This window comes from Panthera leo, chromosome B1 (genome assembly GCF_018350215.1).
Source record: "Panthera leo isolate Ple1 chromosome B1, P.leo_Ple1_pat1.1, whole genome shotgun sequence".
Taxonomy (NCBI): Eukaryota; Metazoa; Chordata; class Mammalia; order Carnivora; family Felidae; genus Panthera; species Panthera leo.
The window spans coordinates 122,218,955-122,237,863 of NC_056682.1; the positions used below are offsets into that span (position 1 = coordinate 122,218,955).

At 37.1% G+C, this 18,909-nt stretch overlaps 1 protein-coding gene across 1 annotated transcript; it reads left to right on the top strand.

Annotated features, from left to right (window-relative positions):
• The first annotated feature begins 1,475 nt into the window (after positions 1–1,475).
• ADH4 (alcohol dehydrogenase 4 (class II), pi polypeptide) lies at positions 1,476–18,686 on the top strand. The gene is given in 9 exon segments (XM_042936696.1): positions 1,476–1,551; positions 2,829–2,930; positions 3,983–4,124; positions 5,554–5,641; positions 7,765–7,996; positions 11,886–12,146; positions 15,820–15,955; positions 16,432–16,570; positions 18,626–18,686. Coding segments are annotated over 9 exon segments (1,179 nt in total). The 5' UTR covers positions 1,476–1,533.
• Positions 18,687–18,909: the final 223 nt, after the last annotated feature.

Consider the following 18,909-nt stretch of genomic DNA (forward strand, 5'->3'; position numbering starts at 1 on the left):
CACACATCTGGAGGGGCATGAGAGTAGCTCCTCAGCAGTGACTAAACAGGGCTCCTTAGGGCTACAACAGAGTTAAAAGGAAATTTAGGAATTTGGAGCAGTAGTTTTCTACCGACTGGAACAAAAACTTCTCTATTTTAACATTTGGCATCACCTTAATAGTGTGTACTGGCTGCATATTAATCCTAAATTTTCCCCAAGGAAACTTAAGCACATAGACAACAATACGTTAAAAGAATTTTTATGCAACCAATGATTAATCATAAGCAAAAAAAAAAACAAAAAAAAAAAAAAGCAAAAAGGAAAGTGAATGATAATGACATAGCCCAGTGTGTATGAATCTCACAAACATGGAGTTGAGAGGAAAAAAGACAGAAAAGAATACATATACTATAGGAAAGGAAAAACAAGATAAAAACAGAAAGGGAGGCAAACCATAAGAGACTCTTAAATACAGAGAACAAACCAAGAGTTACTGGAGGAGAGGTGGGTGGGGGGATGGCTTAATGAGTGATGTGAATTAAGGAGGTCACTTTTGGGGATGAGCATTGGGTGATGTATGTAAGAGACGAATCACTGGGTTCTACTCCTAAAGCTAAAATTACACTATAGGTTGACTAACTTGAATTTAAATTTAAAAAAATAATAATATACATACTGTGATTCCATTCATATAAATGTTTTCTTGTTTGTTTTTTGTGGTTTTTTGTTTTCTTACTGATCAATACAAAATTATCTTTAATTTAGACTGATTCTAAACCCTTAACCTACTAAATAGCCACATCTGGTACAATTAATACAATTTCACTGTACCTTTGTTTCCAGGAACAATTATCACATGTCATATAAAGATTTTAATAGCTAAAACAAAACTAGACTGTAGAGAGAACCATAAAACATAAAGAAATGCAAGGAAATTGGGGCACCTGGGTGGCTCAGTCGGTTAAGTGTCTGACTTCGGCTCAGGTCATGATCTCACAGTTCATGAGGTCAAGCCCCACATCAGGCTCTGAGCTATCAGCTCAGAGCCTGGAGCCTGCTTCAGATTCTGTGTCTCCTTCTCTTTCTGCCCCTCCCCCACTCACATGCTGTCTCTCTCTTGAAAATAAACATTAAAATTTTTTTTAAAAATGCAAGGGAATGATTACAGGCTTATAAAGGAGAAGCCTGGGTACAGGAAGGATTCTGGGGCAGTAGAAATATCCTTTATGTGTTAATGCATCTGTATAATCTTAATGAACTTTTCTCTACTATCTTATATTACGCAATAAAAGGAAAAAAGTAAACAAAAATCTTCTTCAAATAACAGCTGGGAGCAATGCAGTTGGCAGCTAAAATATGAGAGTACAAATCACATGAGAAATGGGCAGAGCTATGTATCACAGAAGCAAAAGAGGAAAGTGATTGGAGAATAACAGGGCAGGAATGGTATTTATTCAGACAGATCATTATAGGACACTGAGCACCCTGGATAAAAGTGGAAGAGATTCTTAAGTGAGAAAGAAACTTCCAAGGCTAGTTTGCCAAAGAAAAATGGGCACCAAGGGCAAAGTAAGCAAATACACTATTTCTTATTCTTGTTTGTCTTATTATAATTTTGCTAAGAGAAGCTGCCTTCAGAATTACTCTCAGAAAGCAGCATTTTAAAAGGATTTAAGTGAACTGCTAGAAATTTAAGGAAATTACTGAGGATGTGCCAAAATGCTTACTACAAGAGTAGTCAATTAAATATTATTTACAAAGGCAAAAAAGAGACAGATTTGAGTAACTATGCTGTAACAACAAAATACAATTTGCATTTGTTAGAAAAAAAGCTAGAGAAAAATATAGAAAATATTTATAGTATATTAATAAGTAGAAAAATAATTACAAAATGTTATATAAAATATGATCCCATTTAGGAATACTGAAAAAATTTACCTCAAAATCATAAAATGAGCGATGAAATTATAGGTAGATTTGTTTCTTTTGTTCTTATTTGTACTTTGAAACTTTCTATAATTTATGTTGTATGTGCAATAAGACTAATGATATTCAAAAACATAAACTCAAGGGGTGACTGGGTAGATCAGTCGGTTGGGTAACTGACTCTCAATTTCGGCTCAGGTCATGATTTCGGCTCAGGTCATGATCTCATGGTTTGTGGGATCAAGCCCACATGGGGCTCTGCACTGGCAGTGTGGAACCTGTTTGGGATTCTTCCTCTCCCTCTCTCTCTGTCCCTCCCCCATTCACACGTGCTCTCTCTCTCCCAAAAAATAAACTTAAATATATATATATTCATATACATATATATGTGATATACATATACATATATATATATATGTGATTCACATATGTATACATATATACGTATACATATATATGTATATATATAGATGTTCAAAATTGCAAAACAGCTATCAAAAATTATGTATTTGTGTGGTCAAAGACTGGGAAAAGCATACCAAAAGCAAAAATAATAGCATTAGAAACGAGTATTATAGATTTGTTTCCTTCCACTTTATTTCTTTTTTTTTTTAAGTTTATTTATTTATTTTGAGAGAGAGTGAGCAGGGGAGGGAGGGAGAGAGAGAATCCCAAGCAGTCTCCACACTGTCAGTGCAGAGACCCACACAAAGCTCGAACTCACAACCCTGGGATCATGACCTGAGCTGAAAACAAGAGCTGGACGCTTAACCAACTGAGCCACCCAGGCTCCCCTCCACCTTCTTTCAATGTTACATATATTTAAATTTTTAAATATAATATTAATTACATCTTATATAGTTATATATTAATTACACAATTAATCTCCCTGTCTTTCCCCATGTATCCCTCTTTCTCAGGTTATTAAATGCAAAGCAGCTATTGCCTGGGAAGCAGGCAAGCCCCTCTGCATAGAAGAGGTCGAGGTAGCTCCCCCCAAGGCTCATGAAGTTCGCGTCCAGGTAAGTGGAGACTTTTCCTATATAGTACAGAGAAGACACTCAGTGCAGGTTTGGCTTCTTCGGGTCAAGCCTATGTGGTATGACCGAGAGCACCTGGAGTGTCACCTGTGGCAAAATTTCATTTTTAGGTCCAGATAGAAACAGGAATTATCCCAGGAAGGGTAAATTATTAAATATCAGTTGTTATTAATAACAGGTTTAAAATTTAATTCAACTATCTTTACATTAACCATTAGTCCTGAGAATTAGACAAAGGAATTCACTTCAGATTAGAATTAGTTAGGTTTTCTTTTTGCTTTCTTTCTTTTGCTTTATTACAAAGTGATATTAAAAGAAAGATAGAAAATTTGGTTCAACACAAGGTAGAAGGAAGACCTGAAGTGCTGTCCAGGGCAGTATGAGGGTCTAAAATGCCCAGAGGAGAGACAGGCATGGGTCAGCAGGGAAAAGACACTGCACTGAGCAGAGACCACAGACTGAAAGCTGGCAAAACTTCTCCATTTCCCCCCAGCTGGCCCAGCTTATACACTTCTCCTGAGGACTACCACAGTATGGGTTTATACATGAGGATGAATAAGATATCCTTGTCAAGAGAATCTTGAATAGTAAGGGATATGTTAGCTATTGAGACATTCCTTTATCCGATACCTCTTTTAAGTATAAAGATTTTATTACCTCTATTTCCTTTCATGTAGTTTCAACAAAATTTGCGCCAGCCCTAGAAGCCTGTGTTCCCTCCACTACCTCTGCCTAAAAGATTTTGTTTATTTTCCCTACTACCTTTGATTTCTCCTCTCCTGGAGGCAGTAATTGCCAATTCTATCTCTTTGTATGACTCTCCAGTGACAGTGAAAGTTAGAAAACAAAGGTTTGTTATTTAGAGGAAAAGAATATATGCTGATATTTTTAATTGTGCTCCCCCCTCAAAATGTAACTCTTTTATTGAGCTCTAGGAATGTTGTAAAGTGTCAAGGTGACATTGGGCCTAAAATTATCCTAACCCTAATGACATAATGACAGAAACAGGACTCAAGTCTGTGATTGCCTTGCAGATAATCGCCACTGCCCTGTGCCATACTGACGGCCATCCGATCAATCCTAAGTTTAAAGAGGCCCTCTTCCCAGTGATCCTTGGCCATGAGGGCGCAGGAATTGTGGAAAGTGTTGGGCCAGGAGTGACCAGTTTCAAACCAGGTACGTCTTTTCCTGATTCCAGTTAAATGGAAATGTCAGGATATTTCAGGGACTGATACAATCTTGGTTTTGCATGCTATTTATATATAGGGGATGTATATTATATTGGTCTCTATATATGGGAACCATCTTTTCCAAAGACAAACTAAAACATGTTATCTATCACAGTATAACAATGGGACAGAATATTTGAAATCAGAATGGATAAAATCTGGATAATATGGTCACTTTATTCACATGTAGCACTGAGAAACTGTCCTGTGAAGCAACCCACAAAGTGAGGCACAAATGAAAATTTATAACAACCTCCTCTAAACAAAACAGAGAACCAATTGAATATTACAAAGAATTTAAAGAATAAGGATATACAGTCAGCCTAAGTAAGAAATATTATATATGTCAATATTAGCTTATGTGTCTTTTTGAAACTTTGTAACATAAAAATAATATGTGAATGGAACATGCCAATGGGCTGAAATTTTTTACTTCCCATTTTATAACATTCACAAAATATTGGAATATGGGTTCTGTAATACTCACTTGTCAAGTGGGATGAACTGTATCATTCTTTCCTCCTTTAATGAGAATGCTCCAAACATAGGAGTATATTAGATTCCATTCCAAACAAGATCAGAGAAACAAATTGCTCCCATAAGCTTTGCATCCATGAAGTGCTCTGGCCAATGTAGTCCTAGCTCTGCCACTTACTGGCTGTGTGACCTTCACCAGTGAAGTCACTTTTCTGTGACACAGCTCAGATTTCTGTTTTCTAAAGTGGAGAGAAAAGGTACCCATCTCAAAGGACAGTTCTGAGAAGTAAATGAGATAATATGGGTAAACAGAAGGATGCCTAGCACATACTAAATGTTGAAAAAATGTTAATTATCATTATTGGGCTGTGATCATCAGAGGAAAGAAGCCATAAGTAAGTTGTATTTGAGTAAAAAAATAGAAAAATATAGAATTTGAAGTGAACTAAATGGTGAAACATGGCAATGATGTAAAGTTTAATCTCCATATCCTGCCTGTTGTTGTCCACCTTTAATAAGGATGCTCTACTCCATACAAGATGTTTAGAAATGTTAAGAAAAAAAAGTAATAGTCATGATGCAGAGAGTTTCAGTGACAGCATAGCCTCAGACAGGACTCTGCAGCTAGTGGTATCAATGCAGATTTGTTCCCCAAGCGCCCAGCAGCAAAATAAATTAAATTAAATTAAATTAATACATAAATAAATATTTTTAAAATTTTTTAAAATACAGTATACTCAATACTTGGGGAATCTTGTAAAGCAACAAAATATTGTAGCCATCTATACTGCTGAACATATATATACCAAAAAGAATGGTGTTTTCCACTGATACATCTGGTAGAAACTATTTACAAGCTGTATCTTAGGCACCATCCAACACATGGCCTTTCTTTCCAGGTGACAAAGTAATTCCACTCTACATGCCTCAATGTGGAAAATGCAAGTTCTGTCTGAGTCCACTCACAAATTTCTGTACAAAACTCAGGTAAGCTCTATACACTATTAGTAAGAATATGAATTGGTATACGTATTTGGGGAAGTACACTGGCAATACCTAGATGAAGTTTCTATCCACCAATTCTAGTCCTTGGTGTATACAAGAAAGTGTTGCAAAATTACCCAAAGAAACATATGCTAGAATGTTCACTGCAACATTATTTATAACAGCATTTAAAAATAGCCCAATGCCCACCAATAAGAGAACGGATTAACAAAGTGCTATGTAGTAACACAATGGAATACTATATAACAATGAAAAGGGCTAAACTTGATCTACATACAACAACACAGAATAATCTCACATAATGTTAAGGGAAAGAAGCAAGTTGCTGACAAACATGTTTAGTAAGATATCATATACAAAACAATACCACAGACAGTATAATTTATGGTTACATATGCATGTAGTAAAGGTATAAATACACTATTGGAATGATAAATGCCAAAATCAAAATAGTAGCTATTTCCACAGAAGAGAGAGGGATGAAATGAGGCTTAGTAATTTATTCCAAGGCCACACAGATAAAAGTCTTAGAACTAGATTTTGAGGGGTGCCTGGGTGGCTCAGTTGGTTGAGTGTCTGACTTTGGCTCAGGTTATGGTTTCATGGTTCGTGAGTTCGAGCCTCATGTCAGGCTCTGTGCTGACAGCTCAGAGCCTGGAGCCTGCTTCAGATTCTGTCTCCCTCTCTCTCTCTGCCCCTCCTCCACTCACACTCTGTCTTGCTCGCTCTCTCTCAGAAATAAACAAACATTAAACATTTTTTTAAAAAAATAACTAGATTTTGAACATAAGCAGTTGGACTCCAGAGTCCAAAACCTTTATCACCTTATTCTTTAATGAGACTACAGAAAAATCTACTTATCCTTAATACTAATTGAAGCTAGTTATTTTGGAAGCTAAAATTATACTACTCTTACATCTAATCACTATTACTCAATTTCCTTGTCTATAAAATGGGAATAATAATAATGCTTATTTTACAGAGTTGTGGTAGATATTTAAAGAATTAATACACCTTTTTGCAAACTCTTAATGAAATAATGGATTTTGGCAATGACCATAAGTTCTTTCTAACATCACAAAAAGAGAGATAATAAAGTATTATATGCCTCCAGATGAAAATACACAACACTGCCTTTGAAATACTCCTACAAAAATATAAAACCTGAATTAAATCAATCAGTTAGATTGAAAACACTAGTTTAGAGGAAATACAAGCATGGAGAAACATGTTAAACCCAATTACAGGAATGTAATCAGAAAAATCCAGAATGAGAAAACTCTACAGAACTAATGACTGTTTCTTCAACAAATAAATTGTAAAGAAAAAAATAAGGAGAGAAGTGAGCATCTAGAAAGTAAGAGAGACTTAACAGACATATCAACCAAATGCAATATGTCAACCTAAAAGAATCTCTTTGTTTTTTAATGTGTATTTATTTTTTGAGAGAGAGATGGGAGGTAGGGGGCACAGAGAAGGAGACACAGAATCTTTAGGAGGCTCCAGGCTCCGAGCTGACAGCAAAGAGCCCGATGTGAGGCTCAAACTCATGAGCCGTGAGATCATGACCTGAGCTGAAGTTGGATGCTTAACTGACTAAGCTACCCAGGTACCCCAAAGAATCTATCTTTTTGAGACACATACTAAAATATTTACAGATGAAATAGTAACGTCTGGGGTTTAATTCAAAATAGTCCCATGAGGGAGAGTGGGTGCTGGTGGGGGTGGCAGGTAATAGATGACAGAACATCAGCCATGAATTGATAACTACAGAAGCTGAGATATGGTTGCACAGATATGCAACAACCTAGACTTTCTACTTTCATATATAGTTGAGTTTTCCATTACAATTTTTTTAAGAATTAATACATGTAAACTCCTAAGAGAGTTTCTGGCCCATAAAGAGTATTCAATAAAAAGTTTATCATCTTTAAACTACTTCTGATTATATTTATGTGAAAAGTCTCAAGTCATTTTCTCAATTTTTCTCTCATAAAATTGTCATAATAAACATGTAATGCCCAGGAATTTTTTCAGGAATGTAATCAGAGGTCCATTTACATTCTCTTTTTTGTGTCTTTTTTTTTTTTTTTGTAATTTTCTAGTCTAGTCAAAAATCCTATTGTTGATCAAGAACTAATGGAAGACAAAACCAGCAGGTTTACCTGCAAAGGAAAACCAATTTACCATTTCATGGGAACCAGCACCTTCACTCAGTACACTGTCGTGTCAGATATTAATCTTGCCAAAATTGATGATGATGCAAATTTAGAGAGAGTTTGTCTGTTAGGATGTGGGTTTTCAACTGGCTATGGAGCTGCAATCAACACTGCCAAGGTAAAAGTGTTTAATCACCAGGTTGCATAAAATAGAATTTACTAGGAAATAGCGTGATAAATCAGCTGGTTACCTTCAAGTCCTAGCTCTGTAATTTATTACCTCTGTGACTGTAGGCAAGTTCTTTAATCCCTCTACACTAATATTTCCTACAAATAGTTATGCAGATAATTAAATCATATTACATACATAAGATATCTAGTCCAGCAGCTGGCATATAGTTAGCACCTGGATGAGGTTAATTTCTTGTCTCTATACTGATATGCTACCTTATAGACCATCCCTGCCTTAAATACAGCATGCTTAAATATGTCCCCTAAATAGCAATGTTCATCCTGGGACAGCAGATCCAGTCAAGAGGCAACAGAAACTACAGAAACTCCCAGCGATCTCCATATAGCCACCTCTGCTTTCTCCTTGACCCTGCAGATTTCTCTCCCTCAAACTGTGGTAATTCACTTCTGCTTCTCATCGTGCCCATTTGTGGCTCCAAGGGAATGTCTCAAGTGACAGCCCCAATGGTGGCAAGATGCATCCCTGGGATCCCATCTTAGAATTTAGAAGCTTTCACAAAACTTTAATGAGAGACTGGAGAGATGTCACTATCATTTGGATGCCTCAAACAACCCCTTTATTTAAACCTCCTTGACATCACTCTTCATCCCTTGAGTTCAAACTGCAAAGTGCAACCAGAGTGGTCTTTTTAAACAACAAATCTGAAGATTTCATTCCCCTTTCATTACTCCCCTTTTCCCTCAGTGAGCTAGTGATTCTCCCTAATTCTCCCTTTGCAGGCTCACTGTTCCCCCGGGCCTGACCTTCAGTCTCCAGGCTCTAATCACCGGGTCTCCTGGGCTCTCCACACCCAGCTCCCAACAACAGTGCCTGGAAAGCTCCCCTACCTCTTCTGGCTGACTCCATTTTTTTTCCCACCTCCTATCAGAAACACTTCAGCCTCTTGGGCATGCATTGGGTATTCCTTCCAGTTTTCCCAAAAGTATCTGTGTTTATCCCTGTCTTCCTTCCTATCATACTATGGAGAAATTTCCCATTTATTTCTCCTCCCTATTAGACTATTTACTCCCTGAGGGCAACAACTCTCTCTTGTTCATTGTGATGTGAACAATCACTCTAGGCCCTATGCCTAGCACAGAGTAGGAGCTTAATAATTTTTCAATGAATGAATAAATGAAGCCAGATTCACGTGCAACGCTTAAAAATCTTTTTTTTTTTTCTTAAGAAAGAAAGAGAGAGAGAAAGCACAAGTGAGTGAGGGGCAGAGAGAGAGAATCCTCAAGGGGCAGCCCCACGAGGAGCGGCGGGGGGGTGGGGGGGGTAGCGAGAAAGAGAGAATTAGGGCTCACCCTCACCTAATACGGGGCTCCAGCTCACCCAATGTGGGGCTCAAACTCACAAATCTTGAGATTATGACCTGAGCGGAAGTCAGATATTTAACGACTGAGACACCCAGGTGCCCAACCCCTAAAAATCTTGATAAGGCTTGGTTTTCAGCTTTGCAATCCAAATAGTCCTTTTTGTCAGGTTACCTAGAGGTGTTAGAGTGTCAAGGAAATAAACTCAGCCTAACCAAAATAACAGGGTGATCTAGTAGGCAGAATATGAAGAGAAGACTTTTCACTGAGAATTATGTCAACCAAGCAGACAGGAATGCTACTTTTGGCTATCACTGTATTATCTCCCTCCAAAAATTCATTCATTTATTCATTCATTCATTAATAAAAATTAAAAATCATATGCGAAGTCCGACTACATTCTGAAGGCTCCTGGAGGAAGGGGGTTAATTGAGGGAAGTTAAAAGCAGGTGTAACCTTAGCAGTCAAGGCATACTCTCCTGTACATAGTATTGTCAGAATTATTGCTCTTTGGGCCACTCTCTCCTGTCTGGACTCCATGAAGACTGTCACCTTCTACTACTCTAGTCTTTCTTCAGGGATATTAACACTAGAGATTCAGCTACAATTTTCTTTTAAACCCAATCCAAATTTCCAGGACCTGTTCTCGCGGTTGAGGAACACCTAAACCACCTCATAGGATGCTTAGAGAAGAGAAATGAATCTGATAGGAACAAGTTAAGGGAAGTGAAATATCATTAATTCTAGCCAAAAGGCAAGAGTTTTAATAAAGTTTAATTTCCTTCTGGGAAGAAAAGTGATGACACAACTTTGTATAATTAGTGGGAGACTGGCACCCAGCGTGACCAGGAGTCCTAATTCTTTTTAATCAGCTTGTATCCTTTACTGCCAAATTAATCACGTTTCACAGAGATCTTTGGAAGCATGAAAATGTCTTTTAACCGTGTTGTCTGCAAATAGATAATCATCCACTATGAATTATTCTATTTTCAAATTGTGGCGGGGTAGTTTATAGTGACCACCCCCCCCCCCAGGACCATAATCAAGGGCACTTTTACACGCAGCAGTCTAGTTGTTTAACACAAGTAATATAGTGTATTCAATTTATACTGTTGGAAGCGGTGTATAACATTGCCTCAATAAGGAAGATGCATTTCTACTTTCAATGACTCTTAGAGGCAAACTTTTAAACACAGTCTTTAAGGAGATATATCTCCTTAAAGACTGTGCCACAACATTGTAAACATGTGCCACAACACATGTAAACATGTGCCACAACATTGTAAACATCACACTGTGTATAGAGAACATTATGAATATTTGTAAAAAATATATTTTATTTCCCCCTGAGTAGCAAAAGTCAAACACTGTATGCCTGCCTAATATCATGCATAAATTAAAGTAAGAGATATACATTTTCTCTATTCCTTAATAGTTTTGTTTCCAATTTAAAATATATCAGTACATCCCTTGGGCAGATTCCTCTTTCCCTTTTGTTTATGCTTTAATTCTAACAGCATTAATTAAGCATCTGTGTAGTATTTTTTTGCCACTATACCACTCTACAGAATAACATAATCCAGTTACAGCAACTTTCCTTATCATCTTGTATATTCAGTTTCTATTTCATTCGATGCAATGAACATTTATTAAAGACCCAACACATAGAACACTCTTAATAGCAATGTGAAAGATAATATGAGTTCAAAGAACTTACAGTCTTTTGAAGAAACACGCACACAAATACAAAATCAACAAATCAAGGTAGATTATAAATTATGCAATATAGAAAAAACAAAAAGGAAATATATAAAACCAAAAGAAATTTGTCTTTCATGCCTTTCAAATTAATTGGTGATTTGGGATGTGAGTTAATTCACACTTAGAGAAACATTAGTGCTCATTCAAAACCGACTATAACACTAATACAACCAAATAAGGCCCATTAAAAATATAAATTATTTGTGATCTATTTAAAAAGGAAAATAATAAACCCTTTAAAATGTGTGGGTTTTAAAATTTTGTGCTGACAACACTAAAAGGGAACAGGAAAACAAGAGGATTATTTTCACTTGGGCTTATTCCTTACTATTAGCTGATCATTCTAATGGCATTCAAATGATTCTCCAAATTTAGCCAGTGATTCATCCATTTTTATATTGGCAGATTTTCCCTATTGGCTGTATCATTTAGTTTTACGATAGACAGTCTTTTATTTATATGTTCCTGCCCCCACCTCACTCTCTCCATCTAAAAAAAGTTAAGTTCACTTCCATTAACAGTTAACTTAGGGGTGCCTGCGTGGCTCAGTCAGCTGAGCGTCTGACTCTTGATTTCAGCTCAGGTCATGATCTCACAGTCGTAGGATCAAGTCCCCTCACTGGCCTCCATCCTGAGTGTGGAGCCTGCTTAGGACTCATTCTCTCTCTGTCCTCTCTCCCAGCTCATGCACTCTCTCTAAAAAAATTAAAAAATAAATTTTTTAAAAAGTTAATTTATAATTGTCCTGCCTGCAGGTCACCCCTGGTTCTACTTGTGCCATCTTTGGCCTAGGAGGTGTTGGTCTTTCTGCTATAATGGGTTGTAAAGTAGCAGGAGCTTCCAGAATTATAGCTATTGACATCAACAGTGAGAAGTTTACAAAGGCCAAAGCCCTCGGAGCCACTGACTGCCTCAATCCTAGAAACCTACATAAACCCATCCAGGAGGTCATCATTGAAATGACCAAAGGAGGGGTGGATTTTGCCCTTGATTGTGCAGGTGGACCTGAAGCCATGGTATGTATATTTTTAATGATAGTATATAATAAATTATTATTTATTAACATTAATAAACATTGGCAATGTGCATATCGATATAGTTACTTTGTCTATTTTATATACATATATGTATATATTATATATTTATATAGAAAATATTAGCTATTAGATTGCATGTATTAATATTTAATTACAAGTATTAATAAATATTTTTGTATACTCTTCCACATGAAATTCAGCAAAAAGTTAAGAGAAAACTTAGAAATGAAAATTTTAAAATAATTCTGCCTATGAGAAATGACAAAGAAACAACAGAAAAGGCAGATTTAGAGAAGGGAAGGGGACAGAAGGACACGTGTCACCCCTAACAGCTGGAAGTATCCACTCCCAGCTAAAATCAGAGAAGGGAGAGGTTAGCAATTTACAAGCAATCCAGTTCTGTCCATCAGATCTCAGTAAATGAGCTGCAAAATTAGATCCAAATCATATACGTGAAATTTTCAATATATTACACGCACACACACACTGCAAAATTAAAAAGTAGATCTTTTTTTCCTAAATAATTTTGTATCATTCAGATTTCTTCTCTCAAGACGAGCTACATAATTTGCAGGCCCTTCTAGGCACAGGGCCCTGAGCGACCGCACTGGCTGCAGGCCCACAAAGCCAGCCCTGTCTATTCTACTTGAGAAAGTGGGGTAAATCAACCACACAGACAACACATGGAGAAGTTAGCCTGCCAGAATGCCCAGGCTCATCTTCCAGCGAATGTTCACTTCATACCCATTTGTGCAAATACACTAAGAAGAGTTTTGGTTTTTTTTTATGAGATGACAAAAAAATTTGTCAACTATCTGCCATGGAGTCTTCTTCATGAGTGAGATCTGTGGAGTAGCTATGACACTATGCCCTTTTAATTATGACTTCATTCAACATGGCTCCCAAACCCTCCTCTAGGGAGATGATAAAAAAAAATAGAATTCTGGGGACACCTGGGTGGCTCAGTCAGTTAAGCACCCAACTCTTGATTTTGGCCCAGGTCATGATCTCATGGTTTGTGAGTTTCAACCCCACATTGGACTCAGCAGGGCCAAACTCAAAATAAAGCAGTGTGGAGCCTGCTTGGGATTCTCTCTCTCTCCCTCTCTCTGCCCGTCTCCCACTCACACACACACATGTGCTCTCTCTCTCTCTCCCTCTTTCTCTTAAAATGATTTTTACAAAAAAAAAAAAAAAATTTAACAATACAATTCTGTACTTCAGCCTCCCAGTGGCAGGCTTTGAACAGTTCTTCCCCTTGGTTCTTACCCTACTGATGCATTTCCCAGAAGAGAATGGAGATGGGGAAGAGGTGCTGAGAGCATCAGGCTCCCTACCTCGGTCTCTCCTCTCAGAATGCTTTCATTGATAATGTAACTGCTTAAAGGAGGGTCTGGTAGGTAATAAGCACTCAATAAATATCAGCTATTACTGAAAATTCATGCATTAAGGCTCCTTATCCTGCACGTAGTCCCCTGTGTTCAATGCTTCAGACGTTGTCCCTGGCATCTGCAACTTGCATTGTGCCACAATATTCTTCCACTTTCCATAGCTCAAACTTTTTACAAACATTGAAATTCAGCCTATTGATTTTATCTTTCTAGTATAGAGATTCTCAACACCGGCTACACTTTAGAAATGCGTGGGGAGTTGTTATTGTCATTGTTTAATATCAATGAATGGACCATACTCCAGGATAGTCTCAAGAGTCTAAGGCCCAGATACCAATATTTTTTACACATTACTCAAGTTGAGAACCATCTGAACTAAAACTTGGCAGGTTCTATTATCATTTTAAATTATGGAATATAGAATTATACCAGAGAATCCAAATAAATGATGGATTTATTTAATCACAAAACATCAGCTACCTACCAGTCCACCAAGTTTCCATTACTAAGGAAAGCTAAATTTCTTGGTTGTAGAGGAGATTCCAGCAATGGGTGTGAACTTGAATTCAAAGACCACTAGTGCTCTAAAGCAGCCTTAAGAACCCAACAGAATAATCAGAAAGTTACAATAATTAACAATATTATAAAGTTTTGAAAATTAAAAGTAATTCTCATCAAAACTTATCAGAGACTTCTAAATAAAACTGTTGTGCATATAATGTTCATTTTTACTTAAGTCATCATTAGGGAAATTAATTCTTTGCTTGGAGCAAAGCTCCAGAAACGTAGAAAAGGCAAACAGGGGAAAAAAAATTTTTTTAATAAGATAGTAAATAAGAGTCAATGTAAATAGCTACCTTCAGGTAACAAATAGTGCCTATGGATTTTCCCCTCTCCATAGATCTCTCCATACAGCATAAACGAAAGTATTTCCTCCCAATAAAAAGTCCACACAGAAGAGTTGCTATTTAGAAATGTTATGAATTCTCAAAAGAATAAATATGTAGTCAAATAAAAATTTCAAAACACATTCTAAAAGTTCTAGATCATTGCATTTTCCATCACTCGTAAGACATGGAGAGGGGGAGAATTTACTGTACTTTAAACTGCTTCTTTCACACAGTGATCAGTGATGAAAAAAGCTGTTCTTCCTATTGGGACTTTTGTGAAAGTAAAAATTGCCCCAACAGGTCAGAATTAAGTTGAGCACTGACTATGGCAAGGGGTATAAAATAAAGTTTACACTTTTCTTAAGATTAGTCTCAAAAGATTATAAATGTTCATCTAGTTACCATATGGCTTCTTATGGAATGGCCACCCAGAAATTTATACCTTTCTCAAACTTCTTTATGTTTTCAATCCTTGGCATTTTTAACCCCAAACTTGCAGTAGGTTAACATAACTCTCTCTCATGAGAATATCAAAGCAACTCCCCTGGGCCACTGTCTTCCATGTAGTTATTCAGCCAGCAATCAAGGCTCAGTCAAGTTCAAATTTGTAGCTTCACAATCTCACCACGAGATCATCTTGGTTGTTACAGCAGGAGAAGGAACAGCTGGCAGGTTCTGTTTCGTCTATAAAATAACACACATCACTTCTGCTCATAGCCAATGACCCAGAATTAGTTACATAACTCTACCTAACTGTGAGAGCTAACTAATGTAGGGAAGGAGATGAAATGTTTTATGACCAGCAGCCAGTGTCAGATTCTGTTGAAACTGTTTTGTCCTCTGTTTTAAGTAGCATTTTTTAATTATCTTACTTTGGGATCTACTAAGTTTATGGTGTGTACCTCATTTCCTGGGCTCTAATAAATACTTATTCATTCCTCTCTTCATGACTTCAAAGATTGTTTTTATGCATATAGAACTGCAAATGTTTTACTACATATCCACAACAGATCACTGAAAACTTGGTAAGAGTTTATAATACCTTCTAGAGTTCTTTCCTAACTTCACATGTTACTTTTCTTGACAGGCAATGATACACATTCCAGGTTCACCATAACTATGGTATTAAACAAAATAATATACTGTTTCTTTTCAATATATTTTTGGGTAATGCTCAAAATTTTAATGAATGTTCTATCTGAAACAGAACAGTGGCACCTCAAGTATCAACAATACTATGACCATTTTAGCTTGAATAATCTTATCTTATATGCAGAGTTGCATACGTTTTCCCTAAAGCATTGTGCATACCTACACTAGGGTTCATGTTCTATGTTTTCTGCTTAACCAATCTTTTTTTTGACCTTCCAGAGAGCAGCCCTGGACTGTACAATAGCAGGTTGGGGATCATGTACTTTCATCGGGGTAGACTCTGAAATTAGAGGATTGACTATATCTCCAGTGGAGCTCATAATGGGCCGTACCATAAATGGAACATGCTTTGGTGGTCAGTTTTTTTTTCCCCTCTTTTAATTATCTCCATAGTAGTACTCAAATTCTTATAATGAAATTATTGAATGGAAAGTAAAAAATATATTGTTTAAATATCTAGTGCCTAATAACATATCTAGAGACTGCATAAAAGCTATTCTAGCAATTATTTGAGAATAAAAAAAATTTGTATAAATGGCTAACTACAATTTGTAAAGTTCATTTTGCATTAAAATGAACCAACACATGAGGGACAAAAGGTAAACTTCGACCAAACTGAGATAATTCCTTATCTAGAAATAGAAACTAATCTTAACATTCCTTGTTAAGAAAAACTTTTAAACCAATAAAAGTATAGAGGATCAAACATGGGAGGGATAATCTATTTGAAGCAACCCAAATCTGGCTTAGTAATTTCATTCACTCACAAACTGATTAAACCACTTCTTGTCAAAAACCATGTCTTTACGTGGCATTTTGGCCAAATTACAGGTTGGAAAAGCATTGATTCTATTCCAAAGCTGGTTACTGACTACAAGAATAAGATATTTGATCTGGATATATTGGTGACCCATACCCTGCCTTTTGACAAAATCAATGAGGCATTTGACCTAATGAACCAAGGCAAAAGGTAAGTTAACAGAGGGATAAGTGGTTCAAAAAACCTTTACGATGACTCTTTACTTGATGTTAAGAACCAATCAGTTTGTCTTTTCTGACACTTTCCACAACATCACACATACTAGATGTGCTTAAAAGATTAAATAGTGGCCATCTGGGAAAAGAAAAGCTTCCTACTCTATTCCCATAATGTACACTGCCATACATTATTTTAACATAGAGTGGTGATACAAACTGACACAGATTTTCCCTTTCAAAAACCATTGTTAACTCAGTTGGGGCTGCTCCCTAGTAAGAAAGGTTTCCATAGTATGATGTCTGGTCATTCTGGTGCAATATAGCCCTGGGTCCGGCATCATTACGTTCTGCAATTAACAAAAGATGCCCACTCTAGGCCCTTCATTATCAGAACCAAGTGAAAACCATGGATATGTGAGCAGTGAGTGGCTCACTTAAAGAAACTTAAAGCATGCCCTAACTCTTATCCTCATGCTTTGTCACTGGTCTCCCATCAGATACATTCTGACCCACAATTTTAGCTATCTTGGCATTGACATTGGCATAGACCCTGAGAACTAAGTTATAGAAATGTCCCAACTGGGGGATCTGTAGCAGCTAGGGAGCAGGAGAGACTAGGATCAACAATTTTGGTTCAAATGATCAGGCACAATCTTGGTCAATAGAAACAATAGGCAAAAACACCAGGACCACTCTTTCATAGAGGAGATGCAGGACAAAAAAGCATCTGAGAAGACATCACAAAATGGGAGGGGGGGGGGGGGAGGGAGGACCTAAAGTTAAGTGACATGAGTTTGAAGGAGAAAATAAACGTTGCAGAAGAAAACAGGTTCATGGTGTGAGGACCCAAGCTACTTCCTGGGAAAGAAACCTGAGAAATTATTTCTACTGACATGAACTGTCTAATCTGCAAACATATTAGTTGCAATATATCAAAAAGAAGTTCAATAAAAACAAAAAATTACTTAGGCTACACAAAGTAACTTAGTGTATAAACTCTGCAATATCTCACACAATCTCAGTATCCCTATAAGGAGTGGTCCTTAAGTAAGGAGTTTGGTTGGAGTCTGGAGCCTTAGAACCTAAAACTCATAGCTCCTCCACCACTGCCCCTTTTCCCCTAGAGTTTTCAGTCACGGAATATACCCATAGGGAGTTGCTAAGTGGCAGCCAAATGGAAAATGGTCAATTACTTTATTAATAGCTGGGCAAGTCCCCCGTACTCTTAAAGTAGGCCTAGTAATCAGAGGTAGAATGAAAGGCTGAGGGGTAGATACCTGAATGAGGCTTCCTACTTGGCCTCTAGCTCACTGAGAAGACCACATTCCTGCCCACACAGATGGAAAGGTGACAATGGAGAAAGCAGAGGATGGCACTTACCACGTGGGTGTAGGAAGCACAACTGAGGATAGGCCCTCCTACCATACCAACTACATAGCAGTAAGAAAGCAGAGGGAACACAACGCCCAGTTGGTCTTTTAAGGTGCAATGACCTTGACTCCTGGTAAAAGGACACAGAGGTTCTCCTTCCACGGGTAGACAGATGTAGCTCTAGTCCCTGGGTGAAGAAAACATTTATGCATGGCAAACTGCTAATGCCAGGGCTTCCACAGTTCCAACAGTAAGGTCCAACATAAGGAATTCTCTGTCCCCAAGGATTATCTCCTTCTTTGCTTCTACATGTTGAAGGAATTACCCAGGATTTAGAATATTTAGGTTTTCAGAAAGCATCACTCCAACACAACAAGCAGTGACTATTCCAACACAGAAACCTCACTACAACCTTATCATGCGGCAGCATGGACCTCACCCAGGGTCAGGTGAGGGTTCCGAACTTTTCCCAGCTTACTAGCAACATTTGCAAAGTATTATTCATTCCACGAATGAAAGAGGATGACAAGATAAAAGCAATTAGGCTTAGCAAAGTAGATGTCTATAAAGAAAGATTAAAACCAAATGCTGAAATGAAAATACAGAAATTATTTGTGGGTTTTAGTTACATTTACCATAAAAACTATGCTGACTATTGTTTTATTATTATTAACAGCATTCGAATAGTCCTGACCTTCTGAAGACACGAGGAACAAACTGGAATCCTATCTGACTGAATCTGAACCTGTCTGGTTAATTTATATCCTGTAACGATGAGCCAAGAATTGCCATGAATTTAAACAACTATTTACAATTAACATCTCAACATCAAATAGTTATAAACATTTATGGCATTTGTATCCATAAAATGCATTAATATTTCCTATTTAGCAACTATGATACCTGATGCATTTATGAATAGAATTATATGATGAAAATTGCTTAAAACTCATTCTGGAG